Source organism: Embiotoca jacksoni, unplaced genomic scaffold (assembly GCF_022577435.1).
Source record: "Embiotoca jacksoni isolate LCO1_2020_lvr unplaced genomic scaffold, fEmbJac1.0.p SCAF_46, whole genome shotgun sequence".
Classification (NCBI taxonomy): domain Eukaryota; kingdom Metazoa; phylum Chordata; class Actinopteri; family Embiotocidae; genus Embiotoca; species Embiotoca jacksoni.
Window position 1 is genome coordinate 2537771 of NW_027185399.1, and position 22572 is coordinate 2560342.

The 22572-nt window shown below is 40.7% G+C and overlaps 3 protein-coding genes across 4 annotated transcripts in view; 1 reads left to right on the plus strand and 2 right to left on the minus strand.

The window, feature by feature from the left end:
• LOC138210420 (semaphorin-3D) overlaps positions 1-9966 on the minus strand; it is a 54395-nt gene extending 44429 nt beyond the window's left edge. Inside the window, 1 exon segment of the mRNA XM_069169572.1 lies at positions 9827-9966. The gene's annotated coding sequence lies outside the window, so the exon portion shown is untranslated.
• A 767-nt stretch (positions 9967-10733) lies between these two features.
• On the minus strand, positions 10734-19611 carry ssuh2.1 (ssu-2 homolog, tandem duplicate 1). Of its 2 annotated transcripts, XM_069169708.1 has the most exons (12): positions 19562-19611; positions 16077-16172; positions 15902-15986; positions 15658-15787; positions 15245-15305; positions 14636-14760; positions 14488-14550; positions 14190-14269; positions 13681-13773; positions 13486-13591; positions 12928-13035; positions 10734-12644 (listed from the first exon to the last, which is right to left on the minus strand). In XM_069169708.1, the coding sequence occupies exons 1-12, from the start codon at positions 19584-19586 to the stop codon at positions 12510-12512; spliced, it is 1107 nt and encodes a 368-aa protein (XP_069025809.1). In that variant the 5' UTR covers positions 19587-19611; the 3' UTR covers positions 10734-12509. The 2 variants fall into 2 exon arrangements, with proteins under 2 accessions (XP_069025809.1, XP_069025808.1); XM_069169707.1 differs by lacking the exon at positions 19562-19611 and having other exon boundaries at positions 16077-16471.
• A 1045-nt stretch (positions 19612-20656) lies between these two features.
• On the plus strand, positions 20657-22455 carry dynlrb1 (dynein, light chain, roadblock-type 1). The gene is made up of 4 exons (XM_069169704.1): positions 20657-20750; positions 21090-21165; positions 21629-21796; positions 21985-22455. Exons 1-4 carry the CDS (start codon positions 20748-20750, stop codon positions 22026-22028), a joined length of 291 nt encoding a protein of 96 aa, XP_069025805.1. The 5' UTR covers positions 20657-20747; the 3' UTR covers positions 22029-22455.
• The last annotated feature ends 117 nt before the right edge of the window (positions 22456-22572 follow it).

A 22572-nucleotide genomic window follows, 5' to 3' on the forward strand; every position in this document is an offset into this window, starting at 1 on the left:
ATTGTCCTGCAGTCAGTCATAGAAACTTTTTAAAACAAAGAGTGTAATGTGTGTGTGTGTGTGTGTGTGTGTGTGTGTGTGTGTGTGTGTGTGTGTGTGTGTGTGTGTGTGTATGTGTTATGACGTAGTGTGTATGACTGATTTTCGTCAAGCCCAGCGGGGAGCCGATGGACAATATGTCCAGATCCATCGAAGACATGATTGTGTTCGTTGGGCGACATCACGCCGACTGTCTGACTTCCTGTCTGACTTCCTGTCTGCTGTTAGTGGCCAAATGTTTTACATCCAAATCACATATCTCAGAGCATGTTTGAATTGTTATAGTTTAATTAAAATAGGTTTTTTTTCTGTGTGTGTGTGTGTGTGTGTGTGTGTGTGTGTGTGTGTGTGTGTGTGTGTGTGTGTGTTGTGTGTTGTGTTGTGTTGTGTTGTGTTGTGTTGGCGCCGGCTGCCCCGTTAGCGCTGATGATCTCGGAGAGGAAGGAAGGAAGTGCTCGGCAGAAATACATGATTGTTGCCTCGGAGCTGATAAGAGATTATTAATTAATAGGCCAGATAAACACAATCATACAATAGAGGCTGATCGTGCTGCTGTTTGAGGGGGGGGGGGGGGGTTCTGTGTGTGTGTGTGTGTGTGTGTGTGTGTGTGTGTGTGTGTGTGTGTGTGTGTGTGTGTGTGTGTGTTTTATTCTTTTTCAGACAGCCAAGAGTCATAAAGACAATAAGGAGGTTTAAAATATTACAGATTTGAAGAGAAAAGTGGTTTTATGAGGTGAATTTAGTTTCATCCTGAAGAAACCGACGTTCACATTAAAACGGTGATTCAGTGTAATCGAGGCAATAATAATAAAAAAAAGTAAACAGATTATTCTCCGTCCAAACTGAAACAGGACGTTCGTCCTCTGAAAACTTCTTCTGCTCTGAAATCTGAACATTATATTTTCAGGATTCATAATTCAAAATTTTAATCCAATAATATCATCATCACAGCGAATAAAAGTCTGGAGAGAAACTTCCAGCTCACGTGATGAATTCAACATCTTATCAAAGAGGAAATTAAAACAATGCAACAGCAGATAAACAACATCTTTTACCTCCAAAAGAAACACGATGTCTTTAATGATGGATGTTGGCAGATTAAAATCCATCAAGTTTAGTTATTAAAACAAAAGATTTCTACATCATCATCATCATCATCATCATCATCAGGTGAAGGTAAAAGAGGGTTTTTTTTGTTTTGTATTCATCAGAGAACAGAGGAAATAGAAATAAAACCTTTCTGTTATCTGAATATCTTAAATAAATAAAAACTTGTCTCTGTAAATTGAATAATTTACAAGATATAAACACTTTCCACAAAGTCAAAAGTTTACTGGAAAAATAAGACAAATAATCCTAAATTAATCATCAGAGTGATGCAATTCAACAGAAAAAACAACAAATGTCCAAAAACATGATGAATAACACCGAGTGGTTCTCAGTCTGTTGGATTTGGCAGCAAAATACTGATAAAATACTGATAAAATACTATTAAAATACTGATAAAATACTATTAAAATACTGATAAAATACTATTAAAATACTGATAAAATACTGATAAAATACTATTAAAATACTGATAAAATACTATTAAAATACTGATAAAATACTGATAAAATACTATTAAAATACTGATAAAATACTGATAAAATACTATTAAAATACTGATAAAATACTATTAAAATACTGATAAAATACTATTAAAATACTGATAAAATACTGATAAAATACTATTAAAATACTGATAAACTACTATTAAAATACTGATAAAATACTATTAAAATACTGATAAACTACTATTAAAATATTGATAAAATACTGATAAGTAATCAGTCGGACTTTTAAATCCTCCACTTGTGATCGTCTTCACTTTAAACTCCTTAAACCAACTTTCTGATTGACGTGGTCTGGCTGCGGCCAGGAAACGATCAGCTGATAAGGAGTGGCGGTGAACTCGACGTCAGATCCGATGAACTGAACGTTCACGTGACGGAACGATTCAATCGAAAGTCTTAAAGTTTTCAACCGAGACGTCACGTTGAAAAGAGAACAGAAAATCAGAAACTACAGATCATAATGATCATTATATCACACAGGTGAAGATCTGACGTTGTATGTGTAGCGCCATCATGAGGTCGAAAGTTGAATTTGTGCAAAGTTCTTACGACTAAAATAACCTGTTTATTGCTTATAAGCAAATGTTACCGTGCTAACGAGCTACGATGGTGGACATGCTAACTAGCCAGCTGTTATATACAGTATGTATTTCATCTTCTGTCCTTCTCCTTTTCAGACTGAAGCTCTTTTCTCCTGGAGAACATTTCACAGCTAATCTCCTCCAGTGTTGTCATGCAGGAGGCCCCGCCCCCCCCCCCCCCCCCAGCTACAACCCGGCCGGTGACCTCTGGTTTGAGGCAGCAGTGACCCGTCGTCCTCTGGTGAGACAGCTGATCCAAAAACCCAGAAACGTTCAGCTGTCACGTCCTCGGAGACGGAAACTCTGGAGAGAGACTGTCTGGGTGGTCCGGTCCTTTGTCCTCCTCCTCCCCCTCTTCTTCTCCTCTCCTCTCCTCTCCTCTCCTCTCCTCTCCTCTCCTCTCCTCTCCTCTCCTCTCCTCTCCTCTCCTCTCCTCTCCTCTCCCCTCCCCCCCTCTCCTCTCCTCTCCTCTCCCCTCCCCCCTCTCCTCTCCTCTCCTCTCCTCTCCTCTCCTCTCCTCCCCTCTCCTCCCCTCTCCTCTCCTCTCCTCTCCTCTCCTCTCCTCTCCTCTCCTCTCCTCTCCTCTCCTCTCCTCTCCTCTCCCCTCCTCTCCTCCCCCCCTTTCTCCTCTCCTCTCCTCCCCCCCTCTCCTCTCCTCTCCTTTCTCCTCCTCCCCTCCTCTCCTCTCCTCTCCTCTCCTCTCCTCTCCTCTCCTCTCCTCCTCCCCTCCCTCACCAACGTCCTGTCCTTGCCTACGTTCTGCCATCTTATCTTACATCCCATCATGAGCACCTATGTCCTCTCCTGAAGCTCTATGTCCCATCGTCAGCGTCCACGTCCCGATGTCCCAGTCAGACCTTTTGTCCTCTTGTCTTCAACTACATCCTGTCGTCAGCGTCTATGTCCTGTAGTCGTCAAGAACGTCTCCGCTTACGTCCCGTCTTTATTGCCAACGTCCTGTCGTCGTTGCCTCCGTCCCCCCCCTCCTCCCCTCTGTCCCGCCGAAATAAACTTCATCCTGTCATCATCAACAACTTCCTGTCGTCTTCACCTCCACGGGCTGAACGCACGAACAACTAATAACACTAATAACTAATAACACTAATAACTAATAACACTAATATCTAATAACACGAATAACTAATAACACTAATAATTAATAACACTAATATCTAATAACACTAATAACTAATAACACTAATATCTAATAACACGAATAACTAATAACACTAATAACTAATAACACTAATATCTAATAACATTAATAACTAATAACACTAATAACTAATAACACTAATAACTAATAACACCAATAACACTAATATCTAATAACATTAATAACTAATAACACTAATAACTAATAACACTAATAACTAATAACACTAACAACACTAATATCTAATAACATTAATAACTAATAACTAATAACACTAATAACTAATAACACCAATAACTAATAACACTAATATCTAATAGCATTAATAACTAATAACACTAATATCTAATAACACTAATAACTAATAACACTAATATCTAATAACACTAATAACTAATAACACTAATATCTAATAACACTAATAACTAATAACACTAATATCTAATAGCATTAATAACTAATAACACTAATATCTAATAACACTAATATCTAATAACATTAATAACTAATAACACTAATATCTAATAACACTAACAACACTAATATCTAATAACATTAATAACTAATAACTAATAACTAATAACACTAATATCTAATAACATTAATAACTAATAACATTAATAACTAATAACACTAATATCTAATAACACTAATATCTAATAACATTAATAACTAATAACACTAATATCTGTTTTTACATCCTGTGAGTCTGAGAACTTTGTCAGCCTTCAGTCCGTCAGCCCGACCCTGATGGACTCTCCCTCCTTGTGTGTGTGTGTGTGTGTGTGTGTGTGTGTGTGTGTGTGTGTGTGTGTGTGTGTGTGTGTGTGTGTGTGTGTGTGTGTGTGTGGTGAAGACGATGGTGCACCAGAGAGACAGCAGGATGAAGATGTTTTCCTGCGCTCTTCATCAGTGTGTCTTCATACTTTGTGCGTTTAGCTGCAGCTTTAAAGGAAAATGCCGTTTTAATTGCGGCTTTGTGTTTTATTTTTATATTTTGTGACGTTGACCCGGAGATCAGTCGGAATCAGGACGATGAAACTTTCAGAAAGCCTGAAAACATCACCTGCTATCGTTCATGCAGCGACCGGACGGGGGACGGGGGGACGGGAGGACGGGAACGTCCCGCCGATTCAGACATCTAGTTCATCATCTGTGGAGGCGGAGAGGTGACGGAGGAAAAGTTCTCCTCCTCCATCGGCTGCTTCTGGAGCATCACGGAGCTTCAGTGTAAATCTACCCAGAGGAGCTCCAGCAGATCGAAGGACCGCGGAGAGCTCAAGAAGATGGTTGAAAAACAGCATCTGTGAACATTAGTTGAACTTTTATATAATATTAAAGATATTCTCAGCTACGCAGATGATGAAGGACTTTTACATGTGAAGGATATTTTAAAACCTGGTGTCTGGTGAGACGTTCCCGCCCGGAGACCCCGGAGAATCCAACTCGCCGAGCCGGACAGAAATCAATCGATCGTTTCGGCTCTTCTGGACTTTTCAGATGTTATCAGACCAGACGGATCAAATTCTGATTTCACGGAGGTTGTGATGCCTTTTGTTTCATTTCTCCACCATGTTGAAGCCCTAACAGTTGTGACAGAGTTGACCTCTGACCTTTGACCTCTGACGTGTCAGCAAGGTTTTTGTAATTACTTTCAGCGGCAGAAAAGTTCCAGCTGCAAATTTAAATAGTAAAAACAAAAGAAGGTAAATTAAAGGATAATTCTGGTTATTTCATTTATGGGACACATTTCCTTTTGAGTTTGATGGAAAATATCTCGCGTGACGCTCTCCGCCTCTAAAGCGCATGGAAACGAACGATTTAGACCGAAAGGTTTTTGTGTAAATGGATTTAATAGAATTGGAGTCGAACAGAAGTCGCGGCCCGTTTAAGGGCTTCTGTGGAAAACAAAGTGAAACCCAGAAGAAATCCACGAGGCCTCGTCAGACCAGTATTTTAAGCATCTCCAACATTGAGGAGCCCCGAGGGGTCGAACCTGCACGGATTCATAATCCCATCTGGTCTGAATGAACCATCCAGGAGAGTTGAACAGAGCCGGGCCCCGGTACCGGCCCGGAAACAGATGGGCGGACGGACGGAACATTTCAGAGTTTAATCACAAATTTACAAATCTTCTTTATTATATCCAGAACAACAGCTGCGCCAGATGTGGCCACTCCATCGTTTAACCAGCTGAATGTTTAAGGAGCTGCTGGGATGTCTGTAAATCTAACGTGATTGAAACCCGAGCAAAGCACCTGAGGGAATCATTCTGATTCCTGTTTTGTGATTAATCAAACAATAACGTAATAAAAAGACTGGACTGAAGTGGAACATGTTGATGTTCACTGATGACATGATTACATGTGGAACAGCTGCATGAGACTCCAACTAACAGGATTATACAGATGTTTCAGTTATTAACTTCAGAATTATAACTGTTGTGATGATTGATGACAATGAAGGGAAATTAGATCAAAACAATGAGTTCAAAAACATGATCAACTCTTGGCATTAATGTCACATATTGATTTGAAGTTTATTATTTCAGAGTTGAATAGTTCAGATTTGGTGAGCAGAAAACTAAAGATGTGTACCGTAATGTTTAATTAAATTTTTTTATGAATCAAAAACAATTCTAGTTTAATTCAGATGCTGAAAACTAGTTCAGCGACAGACGGCCTGAATTCTTTGTAATATACTGGAAATAAAGGTTTCAGATTAACACAACCTAAAACGATTAAAAATGAAGAAAGGGAAATTCAAACCTCAAATTCAGAAAAATTTTAACATTTATATGAAATAAAGTTTGTTTACATTTCAACATCAAGAATTCAGGAGTGTTTTCAGCTGCTGAAATAGTTTGTTTCTATACACAACCTGTCATATGTATGGATACACACACACACACACACTCACACACACACACACACACACACACACACACACACACACACACACACACACACACAGTAGTAGTGATAATAACCTCATAAGCTTCATTTATTGAGTCTTTCAGTTGGTGTAAAACCTCAGAGGCTTCGGGGGAATTTCCAGGAACGTTCATCAGCTCTCCGCCGTGTTTTCGTTTTGTTTCCCGACGCTCACGTAAAACTCGCCCGCTGAGGTCATAAAGAAACATCGTGAAAGAGGTCCACGCCCGTCGCTCGGACTCGCCGCACGCCATCAGCGCCTCTGTTAAAAGTGATGGAAAGACTCCGACCCGGCTCGGTCTCAGAGGGACCAGAAGTCTTAACTCACGCTAACGGCATCATATCAATGATGAGATGTTTATTCACAGCCAGTCAAAGGGGAAATAAAAGCTTCAGAGATTTGAATCTTGTTAACGTACAACTCTGGCTGCAAATTAGAAAGTCTGTCTGGGCCAATCACAGCACACATGAACAACACACACACACACACACACACACACACACACACACACACACACACACACACACACACACACACACAGGGACAGATGCAATATGTGGTACTGAAACGAGAAGCTTTGATTCACATCCAATCATCATCCATCAATGATGTCATCAACCATCAGTGATGTCATCAACCATCAGTGATGTCATCAACCATCAGTGATGTCATCGTTGGTTTGTGAACGTTATGAATCCTCCAGTTCAGATTCTGTCCGTCACTATCTTTGCTAGTTCGGAGCGGTTTGGAGCAGGAAGTGACCATATTTGGACGAGCTGGGGGAGGAGCCAGCGGTGGATCTGACCGATCTGATCGGAAACCTGACGATACTACGTCCCGCCCACCGATAGCTGTAACCTGACTGCACCACAGGCCTGTCAATCAAACAGACACGCCCCCAAAAACAGGTCTTCTTGAATCTTCTTTTCTAATGAATGAGGGATTATTTTCAGATGGACCTCCAGAAAACTAATAAGAAGGAGTGACTTTAGCTAACAACACCGAGATAACTGATGGACACATTTTATTCACTTTGGATTTGATGAGAGAAGTTGAATGGGAGTCTATGGAGCCGGAGGCTTTTTGGAGACGACCTCTAGTGGCACTCGCTGGTATTGCAGCTGAAGACACTTCTGGATCAGAACCATTTTACAGACTTGAAGCTACGAACTCTTTTAGAAACAGTTTGTGTTGACATCAATCAAGAATGAAAAGCACTTTTCAGAAATATATTCAACATGTTGTGAAGCTCGATTGCAGCATCTCTTCACTTTTACAAGAACAACTTTTTATTTAATTTTCAAATACAGACTGAAGCATCATTATTTTAGATTTTCTGTCTTTTGATGCAAAAAAAATTTGAATTTAGAAAGAGAACCTTAATAATATTAAGTATACGTTGCTTTAGTTTAGTTTAATGCCCTCTGATTAAATCGTCCATCTTTCTCCATAATTAGATTCCACTGCTGCTCGTTTTAAATGTTCCAGACTGACGCGTCCCCAAAAACAAAAAGCCAATCAGGAGGTGAAAGCGAGGCGTCTCTTAAAGCGCTGCGTCTTTGAACTTCACTTCTCTGGCCGGCCGCCATCAGATAAGACTTTTATCGGAGGCCTTTTGTTGTTTCTAGCTTCGAAATGTGACTCAGAGCAGCTTTTAAAAACAAGAGCAGAGTCGGCTGTGTGCTCGACGTTCTCCATCAGCGGACCAGAACCTCCTTTAGTGTTCAGCCTCCTCACCGAGCCGTGATGAAGCCGCTGTAACGCCTCTGATCGGACCGACGGGCTCCACTCTGCTCTCAGCAGCTTCACAGGTACATTACAGAGGCTTCGATGGGCTCCATATCCTTTCTTTGATTACTTTGTAGAGACATTTAAATCACTTTCAATCATTACTAGTTTTATTTTTTTCAATTAATTCATGAATTTGTTCGTTTACTTTATTTATTTAGAAATTAATTACAAATTTACTGCATTTTACGTTTGTAAACGGACGTTTTGAGGCCTCCAGTCTGAAATCTTAAGTATTTGCAACCAGAAGTGACCATATTTGGGCGAGCGGGGGAGGAGCGAGAGGAGGATTTAACCAAGAACCTGAGGACTCTAGGCCCCGCCCACCTACACCAGAAAACTGTTTTCTATTGGAGACAGTCTTTGTGGAGCCAGCCCCTAGTGGCCCTCGGTGGTATTACACGTAGAGGCACACACACACACACACACACACACACACACACACACACACACACACACACACACACACACACACACACACACACACACACACACACACACAGCCAAAAGTAACAGTGATGCTCGATTATCACCAACAACAGCAGCAGCATTTTAAGAGGCGACACAATGACACAAAGCAGCCAGGAAAACAACAATCTCAACACACACACACACACACACACACACACACACACACACACACACACACACACACACACACACACACAGGAAGCAGCGGTCCCACACACTGCTGACCTCCATAACAGGAAAAGCCGAGACAATAGAGGGAGGTTTACACACAACACACACACACACACATCTGTCAGTTTAGTCTTTAATTAACTGGACTGCAGGTATGAAGCTCCGCCTCCCTCTGCTGACCTGAACCAGGTATTTTCTCAATGAAGCAGTTTGAATTAAACTCAATCAATCAGTTACAGATGCAGCGGTACCAAATCATCCGATGGCTTTGGGATGAGTAATAAACGAGAAGATAACGCTCTTCAATGATGATGATGAAAAACTTCAGGACTTTTAAAAACCCTTTAAAACCTCCTGGAAGAAGTCCTGCTACCTGAACCCGACACCAGGAAGGTCCGTACTGACCATCGGAGGAGGTTCTCCTGGAAACTCCCGATGACCACAGAAACCTCGGCAGGAACCGTTGAATCAACTCCTGGAACTTCCTTAATGACCACAAGGACTTTTAAAACTCTCCTAATCACTACAAAAACTCCTCAAACAACCACTGGAGCTTCTCAGAGACCAAAACCCAGACGTGGACACCCTGAACGCCCCCGACCATCACAGCTCCTCCCAGAACTCCTTCAGGGTCCCCTGAGTGACCAAAACCAGGACAAGGACACATGGAAACCTCTGATGAGTGCAGAAACCTCCTCAATGACCAAAACTTTTACAAAAACAAGTTGAAACATCTTCAATGACACTGTGGAACCCGGGAACTTTCAAAACCCTCAAAACACCTTGAAGGACCCCTGAAGCCCCCTCAGAGACCACAACCCAGACCAGGACACCTGAGTCCACACAGACCATCACCATCTGGAACAAGAACAAGAACTCCTGGAAACTTCTGTCTGACCACCAAAACTCACCAGGACGAGTTTCTTAAACTATCTAGAACAAGTTCAATTTAAGGAAACAAGAAGCCACAAACTTTTGATGCAGGAAAATGTAAAATCCCACGTGAACACAACCTGAGCGGCAGGTGGAGCATCCAGACACATTTCACAATAAAAGTCTTCACAACTCACCAAGCAGAATTTTCTATGGGGATGGGGGTCTCTCTGGGTTTGGACTTTATTTAACCTCAGCCGGGGAGAACCTGGAGAACCTGGAGAACCTGGAGAACCTGGACCAGCAGCTGCGTCGGGTCACCTGCAGCCTTCACACGCTCCACACAGACTGAGCGCGTGCGGGCTGGAGGCTGATGAGCCACTCCTTCACCCTGAACCCCCCCCCCCCCTCCCCCCACGCTGAACCCCCCCCCCCCTCCCCCCACGCTCCTTCTGCTGCGTGCTGCATTCAAGGACTGTTCGGAAACTCTGACTTCCACATTTCACAGGTCGAACTTTTAGAGTAGTACATCACTGTTGGAGATACAAAACTATTAGGAATCAATTTCTTCAGTCATTTACACAACACAACTTTTTATTGTCAGGTCTCTTGGGAAGAAAAAACCTCTGTAGGAAGTTAATATTTATTGTTTGCAAAAGCTCAGTTAAGAATACAAACAAATAAATGCAATTTTTTTTTTCCCTTTAAAACAAAGAGACGGAAAATGCTTTAATTTTTCCCCCTCAACTACATTTTTGGCTCTTAACTTAAAATCATTGCTTTATTTCCCACAAAACACAGTGTCAGTAAACACCCCGTGCAACTTCATGAACCAGAGCGCCCTCTTCTGGAAATGATTAGGACATGCAGACAGACTTTTACCAGTTAGTTGTCAAATGTTGAAATCCTTTTGTGTTTTTTTACACATTACAAATTTGGGGATTTGTTTTATACGGGACTTTATGTTCAGTCCATGACCAGAAAGCTGACCCCACCTGGCAGCACAATCCAACACAACTAAACTTTTAATTAATCCAAATGAAATATATTGGAAAGTTTTTAAACATATGATCTTAGTACAAAGACTCAACAGACACCACAGGATGATGATATAAATATATTTATTTGTGACGTTTTTCCTGAATACATCTATCAGTTTATATGATGTCATATAAACAATAATACACTTTATATTATTACTTTAGCTGCAGGTTTATTAAGACACAGTAAACAGAGTCTATGAACCGGTGTAGAAAGTGTTTTTTTCCTCCTTTTTACAAGTAAAAAAACACGAGTATACGAGTTATTTTTCTGTCTCACTTCTTATGTACTGAAATATATACATATTTCTTTTACATATAAAAGTGTTAAAATCACTGAGACACTGTCAGAAAAAACAAAAAGATGTGTAAACTGAGACACCTGCATCTGAATGGATTTATATTGATATAAAAAAAACTCAAATTGACCCAAAAATACCAAGAAAATATCATTAAAAAGGAACATTTTACTTAACATTTTTAACTCAACTTTAAGGCTTTTTTTGGTTATTTTAAATCACCGTTTTTTACATCCTTCAGTTTCTGTTTTTCAACAGGGTTTCTCTAATGGTTAAATTAAATGTAATAACAAAAGGAAAGAAGCAGAAGAGACAAACGAGAGATGATAAAACCACAAAAGAGGGAAAAACATCCGGAGTCAGTTCAGAGGAAAATAATTCTTGACTGTCAAACGCACCATAAAAATGTTTTTAAGGAATAAAAAAGTGAGGTAATGCTGAGTTGAGTTGATTTAAAGTCAAACTACAATAAATACCAGCCTCACTGGCACCACAAAGGTTTTCTCAATAAATCCTGAGTATTTTGAATATTTGATTTAAGGACGTCGACTTTGGAAATGACGTAGCTCGGAGCGACGTTGACCAGCTTATCTGTTGACGGCAAAAATGACAGTTGTTCTTAATATGAACCGGACGGTTGATAAAATATAAATGAATAAAGGATGCAGCACTGATGAAACCAGCTTTAACGGGAAATGTTTTGAAGCTGACAGGTGACAATAGATGTTAGTTTAACACATACTGTTGTTTACGTAATTAAATGGAGCCCAACAGACATTAAAGATAAAATAGAATTATTATTTCATATGCTACAATAAGTGCTTGATTTGTAATCACTGATTAAAGTTAAATTCATCATAATATATGTTAATTTAAAATGTATATTAAGGCAATATAGCAAACAAATTCTGGCATTTAATTGCTTTATCACAATTATGCAACAACAATATTCACCTCAATCAGCTGATAAAGTTGGTTTGTATTTAAAAAAACTAAACAATCAGAGATAAGATCAGAAGCTAGCTCTGTTTCCCCTGAACACAACTAAAAAGGTCCGGTGGTGAATAAGTTCTATCAGCTGATAGATTCATCGTATTCAGGAATTAATGAGCACAAGAGTCCGAAATGCAATCAGTCATACTTTAGTGCATTAGCATGCTAATATCTGCTAATTAGTGCTAAGCATGGCTAAAAATGTTATCCTGTAAAAAGAAGTGAGTTTCAGTCCAACAATATCTGAAAGAGTGAACGGAGTTATTTTGGATGTTGATTAAAACTCCCAGGGGGCATTTCAGCAAGAAACAGGCTAGCACTTAGCTTCAAGTTCCATCTGGCTAGCTGCTAACGGTGGGCGAGAGCTCAACGTGAACGAGCTTCAGTTACAACAACTCCACAGTTTGAGAAATATTTTATACAATTTTATGTCAATATTAAACTGTCACTATTACCGACTTAAATATGGAAATTAACACACTTTTAAAACAGTTTTTCCCTCCTGCTGGGATTAAGATATGCTAATATGTCACTAACGTATGTGCCGCTTACAAAATAGTGCACGCGGAGGGATATTTGGGCGTAAACACTTTGTTCTCCGTCCCGTAGACAAAGAAACTGTAGTCTTTTCCGTTGTAGGAGTAATAAGCGTGAGTGAGGTGCACGAGCTCGATGGTCTGACGCTGTGGAGGGAAAAGGTCGACATGATTAACGTGATGTCGGCGTCATCCGCCAAGTCAAACCGAACTCCAGCAGTTTTTAGAAATACGAGTTGCAGCCAAAAAGTCGTGAACTCACGAAGTCTACGTAGAAAAAACTGGGTTTTGATAAGCTTTGTGTTACCATGGAAACACTGAGAAAGGACAACCGAACCAAGTAGTAAAACATATGGTATGATCTGATTACGTTACACAACGGTGGTTTGTTGTCTGCGTTGAACCGGTGAAGAAGTTCTCGTGTTCGTACCTGCTGCAGGATGCGGCTGGTGGAGGTGAAGCGATGGAGGTGCTCGTTGATCAGTTTTGTAGAAACGTCGCAGATCTCCTGGTCGGGGAAACCCTGGATGGGGTACACCTGGCAGGACGGGGGGGGGGGGGGGGGGGGGTAAAGGAAGTCAGAGTCCAGTTTCATGTTCACATTGAAGATGCTACAGACTGTTTATAAAGGTGGACGTAGCTTCCGATCCAGAAGTGTCTTCAGCTGCAATACCAGCGAGTGCCACTAGAGGTCGGCTCCAAAAAGCCTCCGGCTCCATAGACTCCCATTCAACTTCTCTCATCAAATCCAAAGTGAATAAAATGTGTCCATCAGTTATCTCGGTGTTGTTAGCTAAAGTCACTCCTTCTTATTAGTTTTCTGGAGGTCCATCTGAAAATAATCCCTCATTCATTAGAAAAGAAGATTCAAGAACACCTGGTTTTGGGGGGCGTGTCTGTTTGATTGACAGGCCTGTGGTGCAGTCAGGTTACAGCTATCGGTGGGCGGGACGTAGTGAGTAAAATAAAAGTAAGTTGTTGATTTTACCAGCAGGTTCTCATCGATGAAGAACGGATCTCCTGACACCTGCTCGAAGTTCTTGTCGGGGAAGTCGGGTTGACGGTCGGGGATGAAATTACTGACGTTGTTCTTCCTAAACGGACACAAACAGACGGAAACAAATCGATGACGAGCAGAAGAAGACATCTGGACAGGAAGAGTGAGCGCGGCTTCGTTTTTTACCACGTGACCGTGAGCTGGATGAAATGCAGCAGGTTCTGGCTGCCGTGACAGACGGAGCAGGTCTTGTATCCGTGACCCTGACAGTGCAAACACCTGGAGGAGTGACGGACAGGTGAGAGCAGCTCAATCACATCACAACGCAAGAACGAAGGACACAAGGGACAGGAAGTAGTCCGAAAATAAGAGCATGATTAAGGAGACGCTTTCATGGAGGGTACGAAGTGCATCCCTGACACGTCTTATGTCGGTAATTTTAACCAAAGATAGTTGCAGTTATAGATGAGAAGTTGGATGTTTTTAACACGCGAGACATTAAAGGCTTAATTAGGGATTTGTTGAACTAATTTGGGTATTTTTGACGCATCCAAACTGGAATACGATCGATCTGTACGCCGATGATACCGTCTTCTACTTCAGACAGAGAGACAGAGGAGGAGGAGCTTCAGACAGAAGAGGAGGAGCTTCAGAAAGAGAGACAGAGGAGGAGGAGCTTCAGACTGGACTCTCACCTCTTGCGACCTCGGCCGTGACAGGAGGTGCAGCTCTTGTTCCTGGAGCGACCGTGACCGTGACAGAACGGGCAGCGCTTCTGCACAACAAGAGGACGGGTTGAGTGACAGGTCGAGGTGGAAACTGACTTTTTAAAGCTTCTCAGACCTGCAGATTTCCTGTTTTGTCTCACTATTGTACAAATAAGTAAAGAAACAGGGAAGATAACCACACAAAAAAATACACAAATGTTTGATTGACGCTCTGAACTTTGTGTCTTAACCTGCAGAGTTAAAGGTCTCTAGACGGAGGTCTCACCTGTCCTCGGCCGAAGCAGCCGGAGCAGCGAGTTCTTCCACAGCCGTGACACTTGTGACACATCTGAAACACAAACACGCGTCACTGCGACGTGTCGGCGGCAGCGTGAGGAGGACGATGAGAAACGCTGAGAAACGCTGAGTCGTACCTTTATGAAGGAGGAGTGCGGCACGCGGACCTTCCCCACCATGTCGGTGTATCTCTGCGGCAGCGGCATGGGGATGTCCCACGGAGGAGGACTCGCTCCGTACTGAGGACCGTCCACGGCCTGACCTGAGGGACACCAGCATGACATCATTAATGAGGAAGAAGGTCGGTGAGGATTAATCCACCTGACGGGGGTACGAGGACCGACCGATACCACCGACTGCTCTTCCTGGAAAAAAAAAAAACTTTCACCGGCCGTCGTCGGGTAGAATTTGAATTTATTTCTCGTGTTTTTTGACGACACTTGCAGCAACCAAAAGGTAAATTTAATCTGTTTTTTGTCCAAATAAAACATCACAGTCTGGTGAACATTCAGCTCAAAGCAGCAAACAAATACACTAAAACTTTCTTTTACTCTACTCTGGTTTTTTTATTCATCAGATTGTAAATAATTTCAACATATTGATCAAATAAATGTAGAATTATCTTTTTAATGTGCACAGTTTTCTACATATTTGACTTGCCTCTTAGTAACAGAGTTCTTTAGTGGTGACAGAAGTGGATCTAACAGCTTGTTTTCATTTTTATTCGTGTAAAGAGCACATTTTACCGTTGTAGGGCTCCAGCTGCCAGGCGCTGGTTCTGGTCTCGGTGAAGGTCTCCAGTCGATACTGCAGCAGGAGGAAGAAGAGGAAGAGGAGGCAGACAGTCAGAAAACTGAACTTTCTACAACGACTATACATTTTCTATTCGTCGGGTAAACGAGGAGTTTGTTTGCTCTTTTTGTCCGCCGGACCTCCAGAAAACTAATAAGAAGGAGTGACTTTAGCTAACAACACCGAGATAACTGATGGACACATTTTATTCACTTTGGATTTGATGAGAGAAGTTGAATGGGAGTCTATGGAGCCGGAGGCTTTTTGGAGCCAGAAACTGCGTCCACTTTTATATACAGTTTATGATTATTAAATAAAAAAGACATATCCATCCATCCACCCCTTCATAGTGAAGATGTGCTCCTACCCGGTACACCGTGATGGGTTTGAGCTCTTTGAAGGTGAGGTTCCTCGCAGGTTTGGAGCTGTACTTCCATTTTGATTCCACAAACTTGAGCAGGGCGTCTCTGGCCACGTCCTCAGACACCGAGGGGACCCTGCAGAAGCGAGCGCATGACGTTTTTTACCCCATAACACCCTCGTAAGGTTTGATATTTGTACAGAATCATCTGCAAGGTGCTTCACAGACGAGGTGACTTGTAGAAGATCACCTGACGTCGGGCACCGAGGTGTTCCTGTTGAGTTCAGGCTGAGGGTTGTAGGCCGGCGGAGGAGGGTACAGCGGGTTCTCATCCTCTGCACACGCACATTAACATTAACAAAGGACATGAAGGGAGGGGAAACGTGAAAAGAAAAACTCAGAGCAGAAGCAAGGAGAAAGCTCACCTCCACCTTTGTGACCCTGGTATCCATGTATGACATCCAGCCAGCCAGGAGGGGGCGCTGAGGGTCCCTCCTCTGGGATGTTGGGATCAAAGGCACCTGAAAAGACCAGAAGAAGATGAAGTGCTAACATCAGTTCATCAGATGAGTATGTTTTTAAATTCACCTGTTTCAAAGTCAAATTACTGCAAAAAAAAGTTTTTAGGCGGAAAAGTTGAGTCGTGTTAATTCAATTTTTTAATTGTGTCTTCTTCTGTGGTGGTTTAATACCATTTGATGGGAGAATGAGCTCCACCAGCTGTTTGTCTTGATGCATTTGTTATTCACACAAGAGTCGATGGAAAAACACATTAATTCACTTTTCTTGACCACAAATGAAAGATGAATGTTCTTCCTGTTTCTGCCTCCTTAATATGATGTTAAAACAACAATCTAGATTTCCTTAAATCTGTTTTCAATGTAAAAAAAAAAAAAAAAAGAGTCGAATCTTTGATAAAGATTTTGGTATTATTTGTTTTTTTGAAGTCATCTGTAAGAATTCTTGCCTGTTGAACTGAATGTTAAATTGAACCTAATATCATGCAGACGGTGGGAGATAGATGTTGTGTCGGGAGGATTCACTCTTCAGGAGAAGCTGCCAGAAGTTGGACCAACACTCAGTGTTTGCAAACCTTTGTGATTCCCTCGGCCTCAGCTGAAAGGATCGATGGCCTTTCTGTAAATAAAACACGCCTAAGGAGGATTAACAGATCAGCAGATCGCCGTGGTAACGTCAGTTTGTCTTTATTACACAACACGGCTGTAAAAGTACCGACAACCAACATTTAGTCACTTTGTTATTCTGCTGTTTATGTTTTTTATTATCTTTAACTCTTTCCAATGAGGTTTTATTTTGAAAGTTTTACTGTTTTTATCGTTAAGTTTATTAGCAAGTCTTTTACATTTCTCAGTTTTTAAGTTGATTCATAGTTTGCATGAACTTCTGAACACTTTAACTGGATTCTTTTTTGTAGTTAAGGTTTAATGTTTATCTTGATCTTGAGTTCTGGTGAAAGGTTATCTGATCCAGTTTATTAACACGGTGTCGGCCTAATGACTCCTGCATCGTACATTTTTACAATGTTATTATGCAAACTGCTAGTTAATATTAACTTTATGAGTCGGGATTTACTTTCCTACAGGAAAAGTTTTAAATGTAAAGAATATGTCTAATATCATTAAAGTCCAAATTTAAATGAGTTATAACTATTAAAATCAATCTCTTTAAATCTTCAAACAAGATTTGCATATGAGAATTAAAAAAATGCTGATTCATTTATTTGGATTGATTATCTGTATTGGTGATCATGGAGTCAATTGAAACAGTTTCATCTAAGATACTGGTTTTTTTTATTATTATTATTTTATTGGTGTATAACTGTGATGTTAATTCATTTAACTCCCAAAATAGCAAGAAATACCCTGTTTTTAGGACATAAATGAAGACAATAGTGCTGAACCCCCCGGAGGCTCCGTCCAGCTCCTGGATTTAAATGTGCGTCATGATGTTGCACAATTTTTTTTTTTTTTTTATTAACCGTCTTTTTTCTCTTTCGAGCTCCTGCTGGCCGGCAGATAAAAATACAAACAGAGTTGGTGACAGGCTGCATACAATACCTCCAACCAAGGGATAAAAATACCAGCGAGAAGGTGTTTCCCCACCGAGATCTGGGCCGAGATGGACGGAGTGGGAGAACCACCGGAGGGAAGGAAGGAGGGGAGCCAGATAGAGAGTAATTAAGAGAGGCTAAAATAAAAAAGAGAGGCGGGGAGGAGGAACGTGGGAACAAAGCCGGCGTGATTACGAGGCTTTAACTGGACAATGCATCCAAAAAAAACTCCTGAACTTCTTGCGCCCTTTTCTGACTCCGCGCCACAAACATCTTGTTTGAGTCGAACTGGACTGTTGACTGGACGGACCAAACTCTACTGCTGTATTCACAGTGAACATCAATTAACCAGCTTTATATTCTGATAAATGATCAATAAAGTCATCTTTCAAGCAAAAAGGTTTTGTTTTTCGGATGTTGGCCAGCGCCATCCAAAAACTAGAAGTGACCATATTTGGACGAGCTGGGGGAGGAGCCAGCGGTGGATCTGACCGATCTGATGGGAAACCTGACGATACTACGTCCCGCCCACCGATAGCTGTAACCTGACTGCACCACAGACCTGTCAATCAAACAGACACGCCCCCAAAAACAGGTCTTCTTGAATCTTCTTTTCTAATGAATGAGGGATTATTTTCAGATGGACCTCCAGAAAACTAATAAGAAGGAGTGACTTTAGCTAACAACACCGAGATAACTGATGGACACATTTTATTCACTTTGGATTTGATGACAGAAGTTGAATGGGAGTCGATGGAGCCGGAGGCTTTTTGGAGCCGACCTCTAGTGGCACTCGCTGGTATTGCATCTTAGGGCACTTCTGCATCGGCCTCATTTTTCAGACCTGTAAACTATAAACAATTTTATATTCAGTCTGTGGTCTGTCAAGTCTCATCATCCTTTGGCTCAGCTTTTAAACAATCCTTAAAACTAAATTCTTCCTCCTCCTTATCATCACCTGCAGAGCCGTTGTCATGGAAACCTTCCAATATCAAAGAAAATGCTGTTCTGCAGGAAAACCTGACGCCCAGGTGCTGCACCCTCATGTTACCGTGACAATAAACCAATCAGACCGCCATCCGGTCAAAGTGAGGATTACAACATCGCCCTCTATAATTTTCATCAATCATTATTTTGGAAAATCATATCAATATTAATCATATATATCATAACAATCTTGTATAATACGAGGACCAACAACACTGTATCAACTTTTTGGACAAAAACATGAGAAAAACAATATATTGCCTATTTTTCTTTTTTGACATGTTGCTCAATAGAAAAAGTTTGAGGAATTGTTCAATTAAAAAAAAAGTATTATATACACAGTGAAATATAATCCAGATTTTATGAGCATTTAAGGATTATATTTCTGAGCTGTACCGCTTCTATCTTTAGTATTAATGGGCTACTTTTACTATACTTACTGTCTGTACTTCTACTTAAAATACAACTAAAGGACTGCAGTACTTTTACATTGTTGTACTGGTACTTTTAGTGAAACTTTTCAGTACTTTAAGTCTGTGTTAAAACCGCAGTCAGGTTCACGGATTGTTTGTTGGTGAGTCGGTGTCTGAACACAACAGAAGTCAATTCAGTTTTTTACAGATTTAACAAACCGACAAACTTCAGTCAGTTTTCAACTTAACATCAGTTAATTTAGGGTTAATTTCTTTTATCCCTGTTTGAACCTCTGTCCTGTTCAACTAACCGCACAGTGAAACGTCCCAGAGGTTCTTCAAAACTTCTGCTTCAGTTTAATCAGAAAAAAACACGCAGCAGAAAAAGTTTAGCGTCTAAATAAAACTCAGTTGTCCGTTTTCTTTTGAACATACTCACCAAGATCTTCGTCTTTCTGTTCCATTTCTTCACTGCTTTGGTCGCTACACGAATACTAGAAAAACACTCATCTGAGTAGGAGTAATAATATACAATTTCCGGTTGGGATTTTAAAATTAAAAGTCTAAAGAATGGGCACAGTGGTGTTGTACACAAATTTAAAAAAAAAAGAGGAAATCTGTATGCTATTATCTTATGTCATTATTGTATACATAATACAACCAATAAAGAATTGATTCTGTGTTTATGTATTGTTTTGTTGGGGTTTCTTTATCACTGCATTTGTTGTTTTTGTTCGAGTTTTTTCTTTTAACATGTTTTTAAAAAATCGGATTTCTTTTTGCTTTTAAGTCTTTTATTTTTGTAGTTTTCTGTTTTTTTATTGCATTTTTTTGTAGTTCTTTCTTTTAGATTTTGTTTTTGAGTTTTTTGATATTTGTTTTGTTTGAGTTTAACTATGACTGCAGTCAAACAAGAACAGGTAAATGTGAAAAATTATTTAATAAAAAAACATTTAAAAAAAAAAAAATCATTCGGCCTTCTGCGCTTCCTTTTATGTAATTTACAGTTTTTGTATTTGTTTTAAGTTGGAAGGAACATCTGGTCACTTCCGGTTTTACCTTGCGTGTGTAAATCTGACTTGGCAGCTGCTGACCGCGCCCACATGGTCCATGAAAACACATGACGTAGCACCGTAATGTACACATACATCCTACACACATTCAAACATGCAGACACAGTGTCTGCAAACATAAATACATTAATTTTCTGTATATATGTTACTATAATGTTTGTACAAATACATTTATATTTCTATGTTTTGATTTTGTTTTGTTTTGTTTATCTTACAGGCTGTGTAATTTGCTGGAACTGATTTCCCTCGATGTGTATAAATTCAGTATTAAACACACAACTTAATCTTGTAACAGTAGTTATCGTAGTTTTTGTTATTATTATCGTTATTCTTATAATTATAATGGTTAATATCGTTATCATTACCATTTTAACAAGAAATTGTAAAAAAAAAAGAAAAAGAAAAAGCCCGGATGTCCCATGTTTGGCCCTGGATCCTGAACGCACCATCCGCCCCGGAAGTTGTCTTCGTCTGTTTCCTGTCAACAAACCTGAACTGTTGAGTCTTTTGTCGCGTTGAGCTCGAGACCAGATTTCTCCTCACACATCTAAAATGGTAGGAGGAAGATCAGCCTGGCGTGTATTCAGTGAAACTGTTCTTATATCCGTCACTGACAACAGTCGCTCTTTTAAATGTTTACTTTTATATCGGGGTTTATAAAATGCTAACTGTGCTAGCTGTCCTACGCTAGTCGGGCGTTGTCATGTTCGCCCAGAAGAATGACTCCGTTTCCCGCTGCTGCTCCAACAACAGCCCGGTTCAGATGATGTCGGGTGTAATCTCGGGTGTAATCTCGGGTGTAATCTCGGGTGTAATCTCGTGTGCTGTCTTCTTGTTGCCATGTTTCGGTGCCTGTAGCAGCTGAAGCTAACGATGCTAAGTGTTTGTTGTCAGGCTGAAGTGGAGGAAACTCTGAAGAGGATTCAGGGCCAGAAAGGAGTCCAGGGGATCTTCGTGGTCAACTCAGAAGGTAGAAAACAAACACACCTTTAAAAACAGGGATTTTGTTCCACATCTTCGGAGCAGAGCAGACAGAAAGATGAATCTCCATTTCTCTTTCGGCTGTTTTGTGCTGAACCTCCAACAACCGTCTCAGATGACCTCCGTGTTGCTGAAGGCTCTGGTTCTCCAGAAGTTCCTCTCGTACAGAACACACCAGGTTGTGAAGAAAAGATGGAACATGACGGCAGAACAAATAACCCAAATAAAAATGTGTGTGTGTAAATGTATAAATGAATTAAAAACCATGATGATGACTTTCTGCCGGGGAGACGGGTTCACCTGACAGATCTGCAGGATGCAGCTCGTAAAATGTTGAAAACTCCTCTATTCATAAATAAAACACTCCGTTTCCTTTTAATCTGGACTTTAATTAAAATATATAAGCAGCTTCTGTTCTGATTCTGTAAAATGAACCCGTTTCCGTCCCTCAGGAATCCCCATCAAGACGACTCTGGACAACTCGAGCACGGTTCAGTACGCCGGTCTGATCCACCAGCTGGTGATGAAGGCCCGCAGCACCATCCGAGACATGGACCCCCAGAACGACCTCACCTTCCTGCGAGTGCGCTCCAAGAAGAACGAGATCATGATCGCTCCAGGTGCGAATAAAAAAACAACGTATATTCACGTGATAATCGCATGAACTTCATATAAACATGAAGCTGTGTTCAAAATAAAAGCAGCTCAGTGCTCATATTTCCTGAAACACTTTAGACCGAGTTTGTATCTGCGGTTTCATTTTCTCGATCACTAACCCCAAATGCATCTTTGTCCTTTTTCTCCACAGATAAGGACTACTTCCTGATCGTCATCCAGAACCCGTCGGATTGAAACCGGAGGAGCTGCAGCTCAACTCTTCACTCTGTGTTCATTTTTCATCATTAAAAACAGCCAAACTTTTTCTTTTTTTTGTCTCCCTGAATTAAAGATTATGTTTACCACAAGTTTTCACGCTCGCGCTGTACAACGAAGTGAAGGCCGATGAGACGATGTGCGAAGCCGACAACCGTCAGCCACGTTTCTTTTTCCATGTTTTAGCATTCCAGACCGTCTCCTCTCGAACCGTAAGGAGAGACGCCAGAAGACGTCTGTTCGGTTTAATTCAGCTCCACATGAAAAATTCTGGATGGTTATTTATTGTTTTGTTGGTGTAAAAGATGTTAAAGTTCAGCAGTCAACGACACTACAAACACGTCTCTGCTCGTCAACTCTGTTCAATATGTGTTACAAAATATGAAATTAAAAAAGGAAAAATGGTTTTGTGTTGTCATTGGTTTACGTATGTTTTTTTTGATAAGTAATGTATTTTCATGGAATCATGATCCAGCAGAGACTTTAAGGCTTCAAGGTATCCTCGCTGGGATATTATGGAATT

What these genes read in the sequence shown, in the direction of transcription:
- ssuh2.1 (XM_069169707.1), bottom strand. Translation starts at nt 16,206, where the DNA reads ATGTTAGCACTTCATCTTCTTCTGGTCTTTTCAGGTGCCTTTGATCCC. An exon ending in GCTGCTTCGGCCGAGGACAG is followed by an intron (nt 14,270 to 14,487) that starts GTGAGACCTCCG and finishes CTTGTTGTGCAG; the next exon opens with AAGCGCTGCCCGTTCTGTCA. An exon ending in TCATCGATGAGAACCTGCTG is followed by an intron (nt 13,036 to 13,485) that starts GTAAAATCAACA and finishes CCGTCCTGCCAG; the next exon opens with GTGTACCCCATCCAGGGTTT.
- dynlrb1 (XM_069169704.1), top strand. An exon ending in CTTCGTGGTCAACTCAGAAG is followed by an intron (nt 21,166 to 21,628) that starts GTAGAAAACAAA and finishes TCCGTCCCTCAG; the next exon opens with GAATCCCCATCAAGACGACT. An exon ending in CGAGATCATGATCGCTCCAG is followed by an intron (nt 21,797 to 21,984) that starts GTGCGAATAAAA and finishes TTTTCTCCACAG; the next exon opens with ATAAGGACTACTTCCTGATC.